The following is a 21,089-nucleotide window of genomic DNA, read 5'->3' as shown; positions in this document are numbered from 1 at the left end:
TGTGTGTATGAGAGGGGTGTGTGTATGAGAAACGGTGTGTATGAGAGAGGTGTGTGCATAAGAGGGGTGTTGTATGAGAGGGGGTGTGTGTATGAGAAGGGTGTGTGTGTGAGAGGGGTGTGTGTATGAGAGGGGTGTGTGTTTGAGAGGGGTGTGTGTATGAGAGGGGTGTGTGTATGAGAGGGATGTGTGTGTGTGAGGGGTGTATGAGAGGGGTGTGTGTGTGAGAGGGGTGTATGTGTGAGAGGGGTGTGTATATGAGAGGCATGTGTGTATGAGAGGGGTGTGTGTATGAGAGGGCTGTGTGTATGAGAGGGTGTGTGTATGAGAGGTGTGTGTATATGAGAGGGATTTGTGTATGAGAGGGGTGTGTGTATGAGAGGGGATGTGTGTATGAATGGGGTGTGTGTATGAGAGGGGTGTGTGTATGAGAAGGGTGTGGTGTGTGTATGAGAAACGGTGTGTGTGAGAGGGGTGTGTGTATGAGAGGGGTGTGTGTATGAGAGGGGTGTGTGTATGAGAGGGGTGTGTGTATGAGAGGGGTGTGTGTATGAGAGGGGTGTGTGTATGAGAGGGGTGTGTGTATGAGAGGGGTGTGTGTATGAGAGGGGTGTGTGTATGAGAGGGGTGTGTGTATGAGAGGGGTGTATGAGAGGGGTGTGTGTATGAGAGGGGTGTGTATATGAGAGGGGTGTGTTTATGAGAGGGTGTGTGTATGAGAGGTGTGTGTGTCTGAGAGGGGTGTGTGTATGAGAGGTGTGTGTGTATGAGAGGGGTGTGTGTATGAGAAACGGTGTGTATGAGAGAGGTGTGAGTTATAAGAGGGGTGTTGTATGAGAGGGGGTGTGTGTATGAGAAGGGTGTGTGTATGAGAGGGGTGTGTGTTTGAGAGGGGTGTGTGTTTGAGAGGGGTGTGTGTATGAGAGGGATGTGTGTGTGAGAGGGGTGTATGAGAGGGGTGTGTGTGTGAGAGGGGTGTGTGTGTGAGGAGTGTGTGTGTGAGAGGGGTGTGTGTGTGTGAGGGGTGTGTATATGAGAGGCGTGTGTGTATGAGAGGGGTGTGTGTATGAGAGGGGTGTGTGTATGAGAGGGTGTGTGTATGAGAGGTGTGTGTATATGAGAGGGGTTTGTGTATGAGAGGGGTGTGTGTATGAGAGGGGGTGTGTGTATGAATGGGGTGTGTGTATGAGAGGGGTGTGTGTATGAGAAGGGTGTGGTGTGTGTATGAGAAACGGTGTGTATGAGAGGGGTGTGTGTATGAGAGGGGTGTGTGTATGAGAGGAGTGTGTGTATGAGAGGGGTGTGTGTATGAGAGGGTGTGTGTGTATGAGACGTGTGTGTATATGAGAGGGGTTTGTGTATGAGAGGGGTTTGTGTATGAGAGGGGGTGTGTGTATGAATGGGGTGTGTGTATGAGAGGGGTGTGTGTATGAGAAGGGTGTGGTGTGTGTATGAGAAACGGTGTGCATGAGAGGGGTGTGTGTATGAGAGGGATGTGTGTATGAGAGGTGTGTGAGAGAGGGGTGTATGAGAGGGGGGTGTGTGTGAGAGGGGTGTGTATATGAGAGGGGTGTGTGTATGAGAGTGGTGTGTGTATGAGAGGGGTGTGTGTATGAGAGGGTGTGTGTATGAGAGGTGTATGTATATGAGAGAGGTTTGTGTATGAGAGGGGTGTGTGTATGAGAGGTGGTGTGTGTATGAGAGGGGTGTGTGTATGAGAAGGGTGTGTGTATGAGAAACGGTGTGTATGAGAGAGGTGTGTGTATGAGAGGGGGTGTGTTTATGAGAGGGGTGTGTGTATGAGAGGGGTGTGTGTATGAGAGGGGTGTGTGTATGAGAGGGAGTGTGTATGAGAGGGGTGTGTGTATGAGAGGGGTGTGTGTATGAGAGGGGTGTGTGTATGAGAGGGGTGTGTATGAGAGGAGTTCGTGTATGAGAGGGGCGTGTGTATGAGAGGGTTATGTGTATGAGAGGGGTGTGCGTATTAGAGGGGTGTGCGTATGAGAGGGGTATGTGTATGACAGGGGTGTAAGTATGAGAGGGGTGTGAGTATGAGAGGGGTGTGAGTATGAGAGGGGTGTGAGTGTGAGAGGGGTGTGTGTATAAGAGGGGTGTGAATGTGAGAGTCTTGTGTGTATGAGAGGGGGTGTGTTTGAGAGGAGTAAGTGTATGAGAGGGGTGCGTGTATGAGAGGGGGTGTGTATGAGAGGGCTGTGTGTATGAGAGGGGTGTGTGTATTAGAGGGGTGTGTGTACGAGAGGGGGTGTGTATGAGTGGGGGTGTGTATGAGAGGGGTGTGTGTATGAGAGGGGTGTGTGTATGAGAGGGGTGTGTGTATGAGAGGGTGTGTGTATGAGAGGGGTGTGTGTATGAGAGGGTGTGTGTATGAGAGGGGTGTGTGTACAAGAGGGGTGTGTATGTGAGGGTGTGTGTATGAGAGGGGGTGTTTGTATGAGAGGGGTGTGTGTATGAGAGGGGTGTGTGTATGAGAGGGTGTGTGTATGAGAAGGTGAGTGTATGAGAGGGGTGTGTGTATGAGAGGGGTGTGTGTATGAGAGGGTGTGTGTATGAGAGGGTGTGTGTATGAGAGGGTGTGTGTATGAGAGGGGTGTGTGTATGAGAGGGGTGTGTGTATGAGAGGGTGTGTGTATGAGAGGGTTGTGTGTATGAGAGGGGGGTGTGTATGAGGGTGTGTGTGTATGAGAGGGGTGTGTGTATGATGGTGTGTGTATGAGAGGGGTGTGTGTATGAGGGTGTGTGTATGAGAGGGGTGTGTGTATGAGGGTGTGTGTATGAGAGGGGTGTGTGTATGAGAGGGGTGTGTGTATGAGGGTGTGTGTATGAGAGGGGTGTGTGTATGAGGGTGTGTGTATGAGAGGGGTGTGTGTATGAGGGTGTGTGTATGAGAGGGGTGTGTGTATGAGGGTGTGTGTATGAGAGGGGTGTGTGTATGAGGGTGTGTGTGTATGAGGGTGTGTGTATGAGGGGGTGTATGATTGTGTATCAGTAAGGTAAAGTGACTGGTTTAATAATCTTCATAATTTTATACACGAATATAACTCTGCTTGGTAATATAATTTGTAAATATTATCTATAATCGATGCTATTTACCATAAACTCACCGGGTAGGAAATTATTATTGTTTTCTGTAATATTATAATTCTATAAGTATTATTAATGTTAATATGTTTATCATAATTTATTTCCCTGTGACTAGAAATTATTCGTTCGTGTCTCATTCTCCGTATTCTTCCTCTGATGCTTATTCCATTATTCGTAGATGTTTATTTTATCATCATAATAATCTCTTCATTTATTCCATAATTATTCATTCGTTGTGTAACAAAAAATCTTTATTTTTTCTTGCTCACTTGAATAATCTCATTTTTACACTTGTTCTCTCTTATACTAATTATTAGTATCTTTCTCTACGTCATTTTTATGTTTCTCTTCTTCTATTCCTTTACATGCGCCTTTGTTTATTACTATCTATTATATGTATATCTATTTTTTGTCCATGGTTTCCTTCTGTCTTTTATTCTGCTTCTGTTATAATTATCTTCTCTCATATTTTGCTGTGACTATCAAGCTGACCAGTTTTGCTACGCAGACAGTTGTGTACCAGCAAACTGTCTCTTGTCAAAGAATCAGGCTGTGTGTGCTAGCATGCTGGCCAGTTTATTTCCCACAATCAGGCTGTGAGAGTTGGTTGTTCCTCTCGATGTCTTAAGATGCTGACTGAAGTGAGGACAGCCTAGTGGGCTGGTTAGCAGAGATATCCAAGAAGTATACATGTACCTGTTTATTCAGACCTGCCAGTCTGATGACAGTCGAGGGAGGAGGTGCAAATGTGGGCGAAAAAGGTTGAGAACCGAAATTACCAGGAGGTTAACAGGGTTTTTGTCTGTGAGACACTTGTTGAGCCTACTCACTTATGTGTGACGGTCATCTATCAATAAAATCCAGTCTTGTCTGTTTGTTCTTCAAGAATTTGTCTGGAAGCACACCTTGTCAAATATATCTATATGTTACACACATACACTAATACGGTAGTTCGTGGGTTTATGTACAGACCGATTATTATTTTCTGGTGAAAGTAATGACAACACCAAAGGAAAGTGCTTATAGAGACGTAGGGGTAAATACTTAGCAACACCTTCTCCTTTATTCTGCCTCTCTCTCTTATTCTATGAGATGAAACCAGCAATCTTAAGAGTCTTGGTGACCATGAGAGTTTCCAGGACGACAACTATGAGTCTTTACGAAAATGTGTTTAAAGTCACCAGTTTTGTTGATTATGCTGTGATGTTAATGGATGCTCTGGCAGACTAATATAACTGTAAGATGATCACTAGTTCCATTACTTTATCAACTTTATCTTGTATAAATGGAAATTTCGTTATTTAAAATTAATTTCCCTTATTTTATTATGCTTCATTTTGAGTACTTATGAGCAGGAACACAGATTACGACGTATATTTGTTATACAGTGCAGGTGTTACCTCAGGGGGTGACGTAATCTTAATATGTCAGTGAGTGAAGGTATCTGGGTTCTCTTGTGGGTGTCGGATACTTCACTGGTGTTGTTGACACCCGGGGTATTGCCACATGAAGAGACTCTCGTCACAATGGTGTCAGGAGGAGTCGTTTTGGAATTTACAAAGTTATGGGTCCAAGTTATGTGAAAAGTTTTAGCGTGACCAGATTCCCACCAATATTTTGTTGTTGTATTGGTGTCAGTGCTGGAGTTCTTGTGCTCATCAGTCTTGTCAGCTCGGCAGAGTGTTACTATTTTTCACAGATATATTTTTTGGGGGTTTCTTTAATGCTTACGAATGAGTGTAAATGTTTCAGGAGCTTAATATTATCTCTCTCTCTCTCTCTCTCTCTCTCTCTCTCTCTCTCCTTCCTCTTTGTCGCTATTCTACCATTCCCCCTATCCTTAACCAATCACCTCCCGCTACGCCCACTCCCACTGCACCACGCCTACACCAACTCCTCTACATCCACGTCCTGACGCCGACGTCCATACCAGGTGCGAGAGGAGGCATGGTGCCAGGCCCAGCTGCTGGCCACGCTCTCTGATCCCAACTTGGCCAGCCTGGTAGGTGTTGTGAGCAGGGACGCACCACTCGTGCTAGTGCTGGAGTACCTACCCTTGGGAGACCTCAACCAGTACCTACGTCGTCATGTGCCCGACACCACCACCCCCAGACTCAACCACATGCGTCCCATCAGGTGAGTCAACCACATATATTATGAGATCAGCAGAATGTTCTAATGTTATGTGACTATCATCATCCACATTCAACGACACATTAGCTAATAGCTTCCTAATCAGGGTACTAAATACTCAGTTCCTAGTACCTCATAAAGCACACATTCTGCTAAACAGTTAGTACTTAGCTACTAGTACTCAGTTCTTGTACTCAAGTTACCTTGTCTTCTCTCCGTAGCTATGGCTCACTCATCTACATGGCCACCCAGCTAGCGTCGGGCATGAAGTACCTGGAGGCTCATAATATAACTCACCGGGACCTGGCTACCAGGTGAGTACCTACGTCGTATCGTCTGTAATTAGGTATTCTACGTCGGGTATTGTTAACCGGTGTTATGGTTTTCCTGAAGGCACAAGCAGTGCCAGAATAACCCAATACTCGTCAATGTGTGACAAGAGACGCTCAGAATCAGGGAACGGGTGGGATTTCAACCCATGGCAAGCAAGTCCTAAAACTCGCAAGCCAGTGCGTTAACCACTAGGCCAAATGGTTTGTTTGCAATCGTGTTATTTTGTTTGTATATGTGTTATTACGATTCGGGTTTGAATTAGATAGGTTAAAATTAGACATGTTACACATGTGTCTAATAAATTAGACATGTGCAACACTTGAGTATCTTTACTGAGAAAGATACCCAAGTGTTGCACATGTATCTAATTGATCAACTTGTTGGCTCTCTAAGCTAATTTATCTACATTCAGGCCATTTAACCTCTCATGTCTCTCTCTTCCTGTTTACTCCATCTCTCTTCCTCTCGCCAGCCTTCACAAGACCTAAAATAAGATAAAGTGAAAATAGTCTGGTGCTACAGACAAAATGTGGAAAAAGACATGTATAGTTCAGGACATATATTAGAGAAAACGTTTCGCCACGAGTGACTTAGGACTGAAGAAACCACTAGTGGCGAAATGTCCCCTCTATTAAATGTCTTAAACTGTATATAAGCGTCTTTTTCCACAAAAGAAACAGTGCCGGTGGCCTGTGTCACGAGCCTGGGATGGGGACGGTGTTGTGATGTCATACACTAAACCCGTAAGAGTCACATAGCGCCTGGGAAATGGAAGGTGATCAGGCTTCATCCAGGTAAGAAGAGGATACCTCCAATTCTTAAGATGCCACCGCAATACCACTGGAATACCACTTACCTCTGACCCATCTGAGTACCTTCTCTCCCGCATACTGCAATATTACTGGTTCAAGCTATTGCTCTGTGTTCCATGTGGGTTTAACACTCGTTTCTAATATAACAACAATAATAATATAGTAATGATAAGAACATAAGAAGGGAGGAACACTGCAGCAGGCGTACTGGCCCATACTAGGCGGGTCCTTCTCTAACCCACAGTAGAATAATCGACAAAATATGAATGTCACATTAGGTGCATCTGTTACCCATTTACCCAACAATAATAATAAACTGTTGTTTATTTGATTTTCTGGTAATCTTTTGACCAGAGTAGGTCACTGTGTGTATTTATTTCGTTATGGTTTATCCAAATTATGTAAGAAATATTTTGATCGGTGGGGGAAGCGTTAAATCCGTAGGGGTCACATAGCACCTGGGGAATGGAAGGCGTTCAAATTTGCCTCATGGAACGGGAGGACAACTCCGGTCCCTTGGAACAAAACCCAGGCAGGATTAATGGTGAGTCTCAGCGACGTACTACCGGCAATACGATAAACTTTTACACGGGATTCTCAACTTTTCCTCCACCATTAACACTCCATCGGCTTGATGCAATTCTTCCCCCCATTAACCCCTTTATATCCATACAAAAATTTATCGCCGTCATAAAAGGACAGAAAAACAAGGTCAGAAAAAAATGAATTATTCAAGTTTTGCACAAAAATTACAATATACATTCGTGTCACTATCAATAAAAATGTACATTAGTATCACTATCAATAAAAATGTACATTAGTATCACTATCAATAAAAATGTACATTCGTATCACTATCAATAAAAATATACATTCGTATCACTATCAATAAAAATTTACATTCGCATCACTATCAATAAAAATATACATTAGTATCACTATCAATAAAAATATACATTCGCATCACTATCAAGAAAAATATACATTCGCATCACTATCAGTAAAAATATACATTCGTATCACTATCAATAAAAATATACATTAGTATCACTATCAATAAAAATATACATTAGTATCACTATCAATAAAAATGTACATTCGAATCACTATCAATAAAAATATACATTCGTATCACTATCAATAAAAATATACATTCGCATCACTATCAATAAAAATATACATTCGTATCACTATCAATAAAAATATACATTAGTATCACTATCAATAAAAATGTACATTCGTATCACTATCAATAAAAATATACATTCGTATCACTATCAATAAAAATATACATTCGCATCACTATCAATAAAAATATACATTAGTATCACTATCAATAAAAATATACATTCGTATCACTATCAATAAAAATATACATTCGTTTCACTATCAATAAAAATATACATTCGCATCACTATCAATAAAAATATACATTAGTATCACTATCAATAAAAATATACATTCGTATCACTATCAATAAAAATATACATTCGCATCACTATCAATAAAAATATACATTAGTATCACTATCAATAAAAATATACATTCGTTTCACTATCAATAAAAATATACATTCGTATCACTATCAATAAAAATATACATTCGTATCACTATCAATAAAAATATACATTCGTATCACTATCAATAAAAATATACATTAGTATCACTATCAATAAAAATATACATTCGTATCACTATCAATAAAAATATACATTCGTATCACTATCAATAAAAATATACATTAGTATCACTATCAATAAAAATATACATTCGTATCACTATCAATAAAAATATACATTAGAATCACTATCAATAAAAATATACATTCGTTTCACTATCAATAAAAATATACATTCGTATCACTATCAATAAAAATATACATTAGTATCACTATCAATAAAAATATACATTCGTATCACTATCAATAAAAATATACATTCGTATCACTATCAATAAAAATATACATTCGTATCACTATCAATAAAAATATACATTCGTATCACTATCAATAAAAATATACATTCGTATCACTATCAATAAAAATATACATTCGTATCACTATCAATAAAAATATACATTCGTATCACTATCAATAAAAATATACATTCGTTTCACTATCAATAAAAATATACATTCGCATCACTATCAATAAAAATATACATTCGTATCACTATCAATAAAAATATACATTAGTATCACTATCAATAAAAATATACATTCGTATCACTATCAATAAAAATATACATTCGTATCACTATCAATAAAAATATACATTAGTATCACTATCAATAAAAATATACATTCGTATCACTATCAATAAAAATATACATTAGTATCACTATCAATAAAAATATACATTCGTGTCACTATCAATAAAAATATACATTCGTATCACTATCAATAAAAATATACATTCGTATCACTATCAATAAAAATATACATTCGTATCACTATCAATAAAAATATACATTCGTATCACTATCAATAAAAATATACATTCGTATCACTATCAATAAAAATATACATTCGTAACACTATCAATAAAAATATACATTCGTATCACTATCAATAAAAATATACATTAGTATCACTATCAATAAAAATATACATTCGTATCACTATCAATAAAAATATACATTAGTATCACTATCAATAAAAATATACATTCGTATCACTATCAATAAAAATATACATTCGTATCACTATCAATAAAAATATACATTCGTATCACTATCAATAAAAATATACATTCGTATCACTATCAATAAAAATATACATTCGTATCACTTTCAATAAAAATGTACATTCGTATCACTATCAATAAAAATATACATTCGTATCACTATCAATAAAAATATACATTCGTATCACTATCAATAAAAATATACATTAGTATCACTATCAATAAAAATATACATTCGTATCACTATCAATAAAAATATACATTCGTATCACTATCAATAAAAATATACATTCGTATCACTATCAATAAAAATATACATTCGTATCACTATCAATAAAAATATACATTAGTATCACTATCAATAAAAATATACATTCGTATCACTATCAATAAAAATATACATTCGTATCACTATCAATAAAAATATACATTCGTATCACTATCAATAAAAATATACATTCGTATCACTTTCAATAAAAATGTACATTCGTATCACTATCAATAAAAATATACATTCGTATCACTATCAATAAAAATATACATTAGTATCACTATCAATAAAAATATACATTCGTATCACTATCAATAAAAATATACATTAGTATCACTATCAATAAAAATATACATTCGTATCACTATCAATAAAAATATACATTCGTATCACTATCAATAAAAATATACATTCGTATCACTATCAATAAAAATATACATTCGTATCACTATCAATAAAAATATACATTCGTATCACTATCAATAAAAATATACATTCGTATCACTATCAATAAAAATATACATTAGTATCACTATCAATAAAAATATACATTCGTATCACTATCAATAAAAATATACATTTGTATCACTATCAATAAAAATATATATTCGTATCACTATCAATAAAAATATACATTAGTATCACTATCAATAAAAATATACAATCGTATCACTATCAATAAAAATATACATTAGTATCACTATCAATAAAAATATACATTCGTATCACTATCAATAAAAATATACATTAGTATCACTATCAATAAAAATATACATTCGTATCACTTTCAATAAAAATGTAACATTCTTTTTTAAAGAAATAATTACATATTATCAGGTATATCACATATTCACCCCTTGACATGTAATTTTTTACAGGCTGGGATAGCCTAGGATAGTGTGGGATGGCTTAGGATAGTGTAAGATAGGCTGGGATAGCCTAGGATAGTGTTGGGTAGCTTAGGATAGTGTGGGATAGGCTAGGATAGTGTAAAAAAAGCTGGGATAGCCTAGGATATTGTGGGATATCCTAGGATAGTGTGGGATAGGCTAGGATAGTGTAAGATAGGCTGGGATAGGCTAGGATAGCGTAAGATAGGCTGGGATAGCCTACGATAGTGTGGGATAGCCTAGGATAGTGATTCTCAACCCCAGGTTGAGAATCACTATTCTATAGTGAAATGTGAGGATAAAAGCTTGTTCTGCCTCGTGTAGAGTTCCTTCACTCTACGTCAGTATTTCCTTAGTGTTTCTTAGTTATTTTATGATCAGTTTAGCTGCTCTAACTATTACTATTCTGATAGTCTCTCCTGTCAGTATCATCGTCAGTATCATTATTCTGATGATCTTCACTGCTATTATCATCGTCAGTATCATTATTCTGATGATCTCCACTGCTATTATCATCGTCAGTATCATTATTCTGATGCTCTCCACTGCTATTATCATCGTCAGTATTATTATTCTGATGATCTCCACTGCTATTATCATCGTCAGTATCATTATTCTGATGCTCTCCACTGCTATTATCATCGTCAGTATCATTATTCTGATGATCTCCACTGCTATTATCATCGTCAGTATCATTATTCTGATAGTCTCTATTGTCATTATTGTCGAGGTTAAAAAGTTTAAAGGATTATAATTACTCAAATAATGCAAATAATGTCAACAATGAGCCAGAGAGATAATAAATGACTCAATTTCAGTCGGGAATGAAATGTGAAATGTTTAGTATATATATATATATATATATATATATATATATATATATATATATATATATATATATATATATATATATATATATATATACTTTAAAGGAGGGGTTTGGGATATTGGCAGTTTGGAGGGATATGTTGTGTATCTTTATACGTATATGCTTCTAAACTGTTGTATTCTGAGCACCTCTGCAAAAAGTGGTAATGTGCGAGTGTGGTGAAAGTGTTGAATGATGATGAAAGTATTTTCTTTTTGGGGATTTTCTTTCTTTTTTGGGTCACCCTGCCTCGGTGGGAGACGGCCGACTTGTTGGAAAAAAAATTATATATATATATATATATATATATATATATATATATATATATATATATATATATATATATATATATATATATATATATATATATATATATATATTCAAATAATTACTCAATTACTACTCATTAATGAGGGATGAGTCATGCTAAATAAATCACCACATACAATAATAACAGGGATAAGGGGTAGAGGAATGAAGAGGGAAATGGAGAAAGGATTATATGTCAATAATTTTTGAGGCCACATATTATAATGATAAATAAATAACGACTACTGTCAATAATGATCAAATGATACTGCCACAATGCTATTATAAGAATTAATATATATGACTGCCAGCATAAATACTCCAGTTAATTAATTTGGGGAAAATGAAAATTCACACACACACTTGTTTAGCATAAACCCAATAGTTTGTAGTCTATAGTAGTTAATAGGTACATTAAGTTACTTCCTCTACATTATCCCACAATCCATAGATAAATAAATATAACTACTTAATCACTATAACACGACTCATACATAATTACATTTGTAATTTGTACCCCTATTACATTTGTTGACAAGACTCAACATGGCCCCCTTCCCTAACACACAATAATCACAATGACTTATCAGTCTCATAGCCAGCAACTTCAGAAACGCTCCCATTTGACCATGACTCACGAAATCGCAATGACACGATTGCAAACAAACCATACCACGGGTGGGGTTAGAACCCGCGATCAGAGAGTCTCGAAAGTCCAGACCGTCGCGTTAGCCACTGGACCAGTAGCAAACGCAACGGTCTGGGGTATTGAGAGACTGATCGCGAGTTCAAACCCCACCCGTGGTATGTTTTTTTTTCACTTGACTATTTCCTAAGATATCCTCACATTTCAATCCCAGGGCGAGATACTTGTGCAAAACCAGAGCAAGGTCAGCCATATCCATATTGGTATTGACAGATATTCTGGTATAGTGCCATCCAAATTATAACCACTACCTATGACGAACTTCAGTGTAAACAGATATCTGGACAGTGTCACTTTTCTGAGTCTGCTGCCGTTATCATCAAGATCCCTGTTCTACTGCTCTCTACTGCCCATCTCACCATCATTGTCACTGTTTTGATGCTCTCTTATAACATTACCAGAGTCAGTATTACTATCTTGATCGTCTTTACTACCATTATCATCGTCAGTATCACTGTTCTGATTGTCTCTGCCATTATCGTTATCACTGTTCTGTCTCTACACCATTATTATCATTATCACTATTTCGAGCATTTTCACTCCCATCATCAGTTTACTTCTTATTTCCACAATTTCTGCTTTTGTCTCCGGGATATTCACTTATTTTGACCATTTAACTGCATTGGATAAAGGGACAAGAGCTGTAATTCATTTTGGGATATTTTACTCTAGTATTTTATTCACTTCTGATGTTTTTAAGTTATATAGTTTTCTTTGATTGTGTTACGAACTCGCAGCTTCTCCACGATTTTTTGCTTGACTGGTTCACCTTTAAATTAATGTTGCTCGTTTAATTTGTATGTTTAATTTGACGTCTCGCTCCTACTCGGTCCGATTTGGTTGTGTTTTATGGTCCAAGTCGGACCGAAACGTCATCACAAGTTTGATTCTCCTATATACGGGCATTCCTAGCTTCCTAGTTACGTTGTTTCCTCCTCTGATAATCACTATTACAGATGCCAGTGCCATCTGGCTCATCCTCTACCCCAGAAGACAATTACCGCTGCTCCAAGACAGTTGGCTCTGAAAGAGGATGCCACTTGCACGCTGAGTGCCACATTCTAACTAGCCAAAGAAGGCAAGGACCCTGTAGTGGTAACTAGCAGTAAGTGCTAATTATAATTATGGGGGAGCGGTAAACCTGTAGGATTATGTAGTGCATGTGGGGGAATGGAAGGTATTCAGGCTCAATTCAGGGAAGTGGAGCACAGATCCAATTCCCTAGATCAAGAGCCCCTCACCAGCGTCAAGGAACCTCCCTTGAGGGGCACTAAATGCTAAGCGATGTCCAGCCGCGAGAAACAAAAGAATTCTAGTTTCATTGCCACAAATTTAGAATTTAAAACACCATAAAAATTCTTCTGAAGACAGCCTCATTATAAGTAAGATCGAAATATATATAGCATTTTTTTTTTTTTTGACAGACATGGAACGCTAGAACACATATAAGTGTAAATACAAAACAGGAAAGTCCTGTTAGAGCTAGTCAGACAAATGTTTAAGTATAATATTCAGATTGACAAAACACAGATGGTGGTTGTGGTTAGTGCAACCCTGATGTTAGTTCGTAGATTACCCGGGACCACTCCGCTTAACTGTGCAACATTTAGGGCAGAGTTGGCATAATTGCATTAGTGGTAGAAATAGTGGATGTGGTAGAAGTAGTTGTAATAGTAGTAGTAGTAGTAGTAGTAGTAGTAGTAGTAGTAGCAACAGCGGCAATAGCAGTGGTAGTAGTTGTTGTAGTAGTGGTAGTGATATTAGTAGTTGTAGTGATGTTAATAGTAGTGATAGTAGTAGTAACAGTGAAAATCTAATCTTTACTTAGTCTTTTCCTACTAAATATCTGATTTATTTCAATATATCTTGTGAATCTGTAACCACAGGAGAAAGAGAGAGAGAGAGAGAGAGAGAGAGAGAGAGAGAGAGAGAGAGAGAGAGAGAGAGAGAGAGAGAGAGAGAGAGAGAGAGAGAGAGAGAGAGAGAGACTTCTGCTGCACTAACTCCTATAGGAAAGGTCTCTTGATGCTTGTGAAGGGCCAGTCATAAGTAGACCTGAAGCTATCTCTATCCCTTCCTCGAATCGAACCTGATTACTTCCCATTTCTCCAGGCTCTCTATGATCCTTATGGGTTTACTGCTTCCCAGCGAGTAATAACAATATGCAGACCAGTGTTCCGTTCCTACATAAAATAATCTCTCTCACTCTCCAGAATTTTTGCATACCATAAAGTCTCGGAAAAAACACAAATGCTACTCTCAACACACGCAGAGTTGATGGGCGAGACAGCAGACAGGTGTTATACTGCTGCTTACTGCTTGGTCATTTGTGCCCGGGACTGTAGCCAGCAGAGTGTCCGTGGCAGCGTGAAATTCAGGAATTGTGTTAACGCACTTTGTGCCGTCGCTTGAGTGTCTTGTAAGTGCTTGCTGGCTGGCAGGCGCTGCTGCAATTGCTGCCTCGTATGTGCGTTCTGATCCCCCCCCCCTCCCTTTTATGTTGTGATGTTTCTCGTGTTTGGTGCTCTCTCTTTAAACACCCTCTTCTCTCTCTCTCTCTCTCTCTCTCTCTCTCTCTCTCTCTCTCTCTCTCTCTCTCTCTCTCTCTCTCCACCGGTCGTGATAAACTTGTCACTGTGATAGCCCATATTGATCCTAGCACTGATAACCCATATTGATCCTAGTACTGATAGCGCATATTGAACCTTACACTGATAGCCCATATTGATCCTAGCACTGATAGCCAATATTGAAGCTAGCACAGAGCCCATACTAAACCTTACACTGATAGCCCATAGCGATCCTAGCACTGAAAGGCCTAACATGTTGATTTAAATTACATTTTACACACTATCTGAACCCATATAGTAAGGCAGAGTTGAATACCTATGACTTCACGCTTGTCAATTCAAATTGAGATTTCACACTCTCACGAACATACATGGCGATGGGGAGGTTGTTGATCTGTGGGGTGATGTGGGTGTGGACGTTACTGGTTGGTGGGTGCTTGGGGATAGGGGAGTTAAAGGGGTGGTGGAGAGAAGTAGTGGGTGGAAAGTATGGGGAGGGTAAACGAGGGGAGGCTGAAGTTTGGGAGATGGTCTATGGTATTACTGGGTGGGGTGTGGGTGGGGTGTGGGTGGGGTGTGGGTGGGGTGTGGGTGGGGTGTTGGTGGGGTGTGGGTGTGTGGGTGGGGTGTGGGTGCTAGGAATGGGCGAGTGGAGAGGAAGTAAATGATGAATTTGAGATAATCAGGTAATTAGGTTTGATCCAAGGAAGGGAGAGACAGCTAGGTTTCCTTGGATGAAGAGTTCTCCCCGGTATCTATGCAGCCTCCTTGATGCTGGTGAGCGGATGAAGCTCCGGTCCCTGTTGCACCAACAGTACTGTTGCACCAACAGTACTGTTGCACCAACAGTACTGTTGCACCAACAGTTCTGTTGCACCAACAGTAATGTTGCACCAACAGTACTGTTGCACCAACAGTGCTGATGCACCAACAGTACTGTTACACCAACAGTACTATTACACCAAAAGTACTGTTGCACCCTTCTTCCTGTTGCAACCCACTATTGTATCCCTTCCCGCCTGTTACACCCCTACTGTTGAAACCCGTTCTTACTGTTGCAATGTTTTTTTTTCTCTAGTTTACATCCTTTCCCGCCCCCCTCCACTTCCTCCAGTCGCACCTCCTCCACTTCCTCCAGTCTGACCCCCTCCCCCACCTCTTCCCGAGGCACATCCCATTTTCTCCCGTCGCTGCGTCCACTTCCTGCGTCGCAGCTTCCACTTCCTGCGTCGCAGCTTCCACTTCCTGCGTCGCAGCTTCCACTTCCTGCGTCGCAGCTTCCACTTCCTGCGTCGCAGCTTCCACTTCCTGCGTCGCAGCTTCCACTTCCTGCGTCGCAGCTTCCACTTCCTGCGTCGCAGCTTCCACTTCCTGCGTCGCAGCTTCCACTTCCTGCGTCGCAGCTTCCACTTCCTGCGTCGCACCTTCCACTTCCTGCGCCGCAGCTTCCACTTCCTGCGCCGCAGCTTCCACTTCCTGCGCCGCAGCTTCCACTTCCTGCGCCGCAGCTTCCACTTCCTGCGTCGCAGCTTCCACTTCCTGCGTCGCACCTTCCACTTCCTGCGTCGTCGCAACTTCTTGCGTCGCAGCTTCCACTTCCTGCGTAGTCGTAACTTCCTGCGTCGTCGCACCTTCTTGCGTCGCAGCTTCCACTTCCTGTGTCGTCGCAACTTCCTGCGTCGTCGCACCTTCTTGCGTCGCAGCTTCCACTTCCTGTGTCGTCGTAACTTCTTGCGTCGCAGCTTCCACTTCCTGCGTCGTCGCAACTTCCCCTGAATCAGAACTTCACAAATAATTTAAAAGGTAAACAAGCTGCGAAATCCCGTAGAAACTTTTTTTATCCGGCTGTAAATTATTTTTCTGAGTGATGAAGCCGTGAGGGAGATGCTGTGAGGGAGATGCTGTGAGGGAGATGCTGTGAGGGAGATGCTGTGAGGGAGATGCTGTGAGGGAGATGCTGTGAGGGAGATGCTGTGAAGATACTGTGAAGATGCTGTGATGGAGATGCTGTGTGGGAGATGCTGTGAGGGAGATGCTGTGAGGGAGATGCTGTGAGGGAGATGCTGAGAGGGAGATGCTGTGAGGGAGATGCTGTGAGGGAGATGCTGTGAGGGAGATGCTGTGAGGGAGATGCTGTGAGGGAGATGCTGTGAGGGAGATGCTGTGAGGGAGATGCTGTGAGGAAGATGCTGTGAGGGAGATGCTGTGAGGGAGATGCTGTGAAGATACTGTGAAGATGCTGTGATGGAGATGCTGTGTGGGAGATGCTGTGAGGGAGATGCTGTGAGGGAGATGCTGTGAGGGAGATGCTGTGAGGGAGATGCTGTGAGGGAGATGCTGTGAAGATACTGTGAAGATGCTGTGATGGAGATGCTGTGTGGGAGATGCTGTGAGGGAGATGCTGTGAGGGAGATGCTGTGAGGGAGATGCTGAGAGGGAGATGCTGTGAGGGAGATGCTGTGAGGGAGATGCTGTGAGGGAGATGCTGTGAGGGAGATGCTGTGAGGGAGATGCTGTGAGGGAGATGCTGTGAAGATACTGTGAAGATGCTGTGATGGAGATGCTGTGTGGGAGATGCTGTGAGGGAGATGCTGTGAGGGAGATGCTGTGAGGGAGATGCTGTGAGGGAGATGCTGTGAGGGAGATGCTGTGAGGGAGATGCTGTGAGGGAGATGCTGTGAGGGAGATGCTGTGAAGATAAGATAGTGTGTAGATGCTGTGATGGAGATGCTGTGTGGGAGATGCTGTGAGGGAGATGCTGTGAGGGAGATGCTGTGAGGGAGATGCTGAGAGGGAGATGCTGTGAGGGAGATGCTGTGAGGGAGATGCTGTGAGGGAGATGCTGAGAGGGAGATGCTGTGAAGATACTGTGAAGATGCTGTGATGGAGATGCTGTGTGGGAGATGCTGTGAGGGAGATGCTGTGAGGAAGATGCTGTGTGGGAGATGCTGTGAGGGAGATGCTGTGAGGGAGATGCTGTGAGGGAGATGCTGTGAGGGAGATGCTATGATGGAGATGCTGTGAGGGAGATGCTGTGAAGATGCTGTGAAGATGCTGTGATGGAGATGCTGTGTGGGAGATGCTGTGAGGGAGATGCTGTGAGGGAGATGCTGTGAAGATGCTGTGAGGGAGATGCTGTGTGGGAGATGCTGTGAAGGAGATGCTGTGAAGATGCTGCGAGGGAGATGCTGTGTGGGAGATGCTGTGAGGGAGATGCTGTGAAGATGCTGTGTGGGAGATGCCTTGAAGATGTCTTGAGGGAGATGTCTTGAGGGAGATGCTGTGAGGGAGATGCCTTGAGGAGATGACTTGAAGGAGATGACTTGATGCTTCGAGGGAGATGCCTTGAGGGAGATGCTTTGAGGAAGATGCCTTGAGGGAGATGCCTTGAGGGAGATGACTAGAACTGACTTGTCTAAGACTAATGTGCAAATTTTTGTATCAATCATTGACAAACACTGCTCCCCCCACCACACACACAGGGGGTAAGAGGCGGGACCACGAGCTAAGACTCGATTCGTTCAACCACAAATAGGTAAGAGAGTACACACACACACACACATACAGTTTTTTATTATTAACACATCGGACGTTTCCCACCAAGGTAGGGTGACCCGAAAAGAAAGAAACAGTTCCATCATCACTCAATCCATCACTGTCTTACTAGAGACGCGCTAACACTACAGTTAAATATTGCAACATATCAACACCCCTCCCTCAGAGCTCACACTCCAACAGCACGTCAAGCCATAAAAATCATTTGTCTCCATTCGCTCCTATCTAACATGCTCACGCATGCTTGCTGGAAGTCCAAGCCCCTCGCACACAAAACCTCCTTTACCTCCTCCCGTCAACCTTTCCTAGGCCGACCTCTACCCCGCCTTCCTTCCACTACAAATTTATATGCCCTCCAAGTCATTCTATTTCGTTCCACCCTCTTTAAATGTCCGAGCCACCTCAGCAACCCTTTCTCAGCTCTCTGGATAATACTTTTGGAAATCCCGCACCTCCTTATCTCCAAACTAAGTATTCTCTGCATTATATTCACATCGTACATTGTCCTCAGACACATCTCCACCACCTCCAGCCTTATCCTTGTTGCAACATTCACCACCTATGTTTCACACCCATATATGAGCGTTGGTAACACTATACCCTCATACATTCCCCTCTTTGCTTCCATGGATAATGTTCTTCGTCTCCACAGACTCCTCAGTGCACATCTCACCTTTTTCACCTCATCATTTCTATGATTCTATGATATACTGAGAAGTCCACTCCCAAATATCTTTATACATTCTCTTCTTCCATACTCCCTCCCTCCAATCTGATATCTACTCTTTCCGCACCTAATGTTTTTAGTTATCCTCATTAGCTACTTCTTTCTTATGTTCACTTTTAACTTTTTTTTTTTTTACATATTCTTCCAAACTCGTCCACCAACCTCTGCAACTTCTCTTCAGAATCTCCCAATAGCACAGTGTCATCAGCAAAGAGCAACTGTGACAACTCTCACTTTGTGTTAGATTCTTTATCTTTTAAGCCCACACCTCTTGTCAACACCCGAGCATTCACTTCTCTTACAACCGTATCTATAAAAATATTGAACAACCATGGTGGCATCACACATACTCTCACTCAAGCCTCACTATCCTCGGAAAAAGTCTTAATTTAGCAAAAATCATTCTGAACCTAACGGAAAAAATATATTTTATTGTGCTTGTTTACTATTAAATTACTGTAAACTTATCTAAAATATATTTAGTTGGATTATGGTAAGTTAAATTGAGTTTTTTATGATAAGGTTAAGTAAGTTTCCTGAGGTTCTTTTGGTACAAATTTATTAATTTTTACGTTAACATAAATGAAAAAAAAAATATTTTAGAAAGGACTTAATTTTAAATGAGTTCTTACAAACTGACCAGTTTACCTATTCGGCACGACATATATATATATATATATATATATATATATATATATATATATATATATATATATATATATATATATATATATATATATATATATATTATTTTATTATTAACACACTGGCCTATTCCCACCAAGGCAGGGTGGCCCGAAAAAGAAAAACTTTCACCATCATTCACTCCATCACTGTCTTGCCAGAAGGGTGCTTTACACTACAGTTTTTAAACTGCAACATTATTATGTATACATACATGCATACTTACATAAAAAAAAATCCCAAAACCAAGACAGCAGTTTTTTCACGGAATGGGTTTGAACCCGAGACAAAGCGTGATGGCTTACAACGGATTTGAGGGCCACATCCCAGGCGGTGTCTGCAGGCGCTCCATAGTTGTGTCCCAGGTAAATCATCGTATATCATACTACATGTGAAGCGAGGCTACGGCTTGAGGAATGGTGAGTGTGTTTGAGCGCTCTCTCTCTCTCCTCTCTCCTTCGTACGTTTCTCACCTACCAAGAACAGATACATGGTGTCGAGGAACGGGGGGACCACGATCACACATGCAAAGACTTGTATGATGGGAGGAGTGGCGGGAGGGATGTGGGTTGGAAGATGTAATGGGAGGGGTGGAAGAAGAGTGTACTGAAGGTTGTGGTGAAGGAAGAGGAGGAATGGGTGAAGGAAAAGGTAAAAAGATGGAGGGAGGGGCGAAGGGTGGACTGGCGAAAGGGGAAGGAGGGGGGAGGGGTAACAGTGGATTAAACACAAACCCCCGCATCAATCAAACTTGTGACGGAGTTTGGGATAGACTTGGCCTAGTTTAATCTTCTTTCACGCCGCCTGATGATATAAGTTGGCAGACTCGGGAGGGCGTCTTGTCATTATTTGTGACGAGTCTTGTGGACGCAGCAAGACGCTGCTCCAGCCTCTCCCACCCACCACTAGCCAACGTAGAAATTACCCAGGAATCTGTAGGTAGCCTGTTCAAGGCTCTTGCCTGAATCACACAATCTCAGTCCTGTAAATCGTAAGAGAGAGAGATTGAGAAAGAGAAAGAGAGAGATTGCGATTGGAAAATGACCTGGGGAATCGGCAGGGTCATCCTGGCTCTTTCTAGTTTCTTTCTCAATGATCTTTAACCTTTCTGAGCCGATGGGCTTTGATGTGATGCGCTTCACCTGTCCTGGAATGTGTTCATCACTCGCCTGAGCTGTAGATCTCGTAGCGTTCATTTGAGGGGGGAAAAAACGAGTTTCGAAGATGAAAAATTAGACCTGGAAACTGGAAATTGACAGACTAACTGGATACACAGCGGATGATTATTGAAGTGCGCATTCGATCTCCTCTTTTGTTTCCAGTTTTATAACAGAAGGGAGTGGGACTGACGCAACACAGTGAAGATATGACACTGCCACAACACAGAGAGGAGACGTGACACTACCATAACATAGAGATGTGATACTAACAAAACATAGAGAGGAG

The 21,089-nt window shown here is 40.9% G+C and overlaps 1 protein-coding gene across 1 annotated transcript in view; it reads left to right on the top strand.

The window, feature by feature from the left end:
- LOC128688293 (discoidin domain-containing receptor 2) overlaps positions 1-21,089 on the top strand; it is a 243,482-nt gene that overhangs the window by 181,856 nt on the left and 40,537 nt on the right. Inside the window, exons 9-10 of the mRNA XM_070085909.1 lie at positions 5,036-5,238; positions 5,457-5,549. Coding sequence (XP_069942010.1) covers positions 5,036-5,238; positions 5,457-5,549 — 296 coding nt within the window. The remainder of the gene's footprint in view (positions 1-5,035; positions 5,239-5,456; positions 5,550-21,089) is intronic.

Source organism: Cherax quadricarinatus, chromosome 1 (genome assembly GCF_038502225.1).
Source record: "Cherax quadricarinatus isolate ZL_2023a chromosome 1, ASM3850222v1, whole genome shotgun sequence".
In the NCBI taxonomy this organism is placed as follows: Eukaryota; Metazoa; Arthropoda; class Malacostraca; order Decapoda; family Parastacidae; genus Cherax; species Cherax quadricarinatus.
This window is presented reverse-complemented; position numbering and strand designations above follow the sequence as displayed.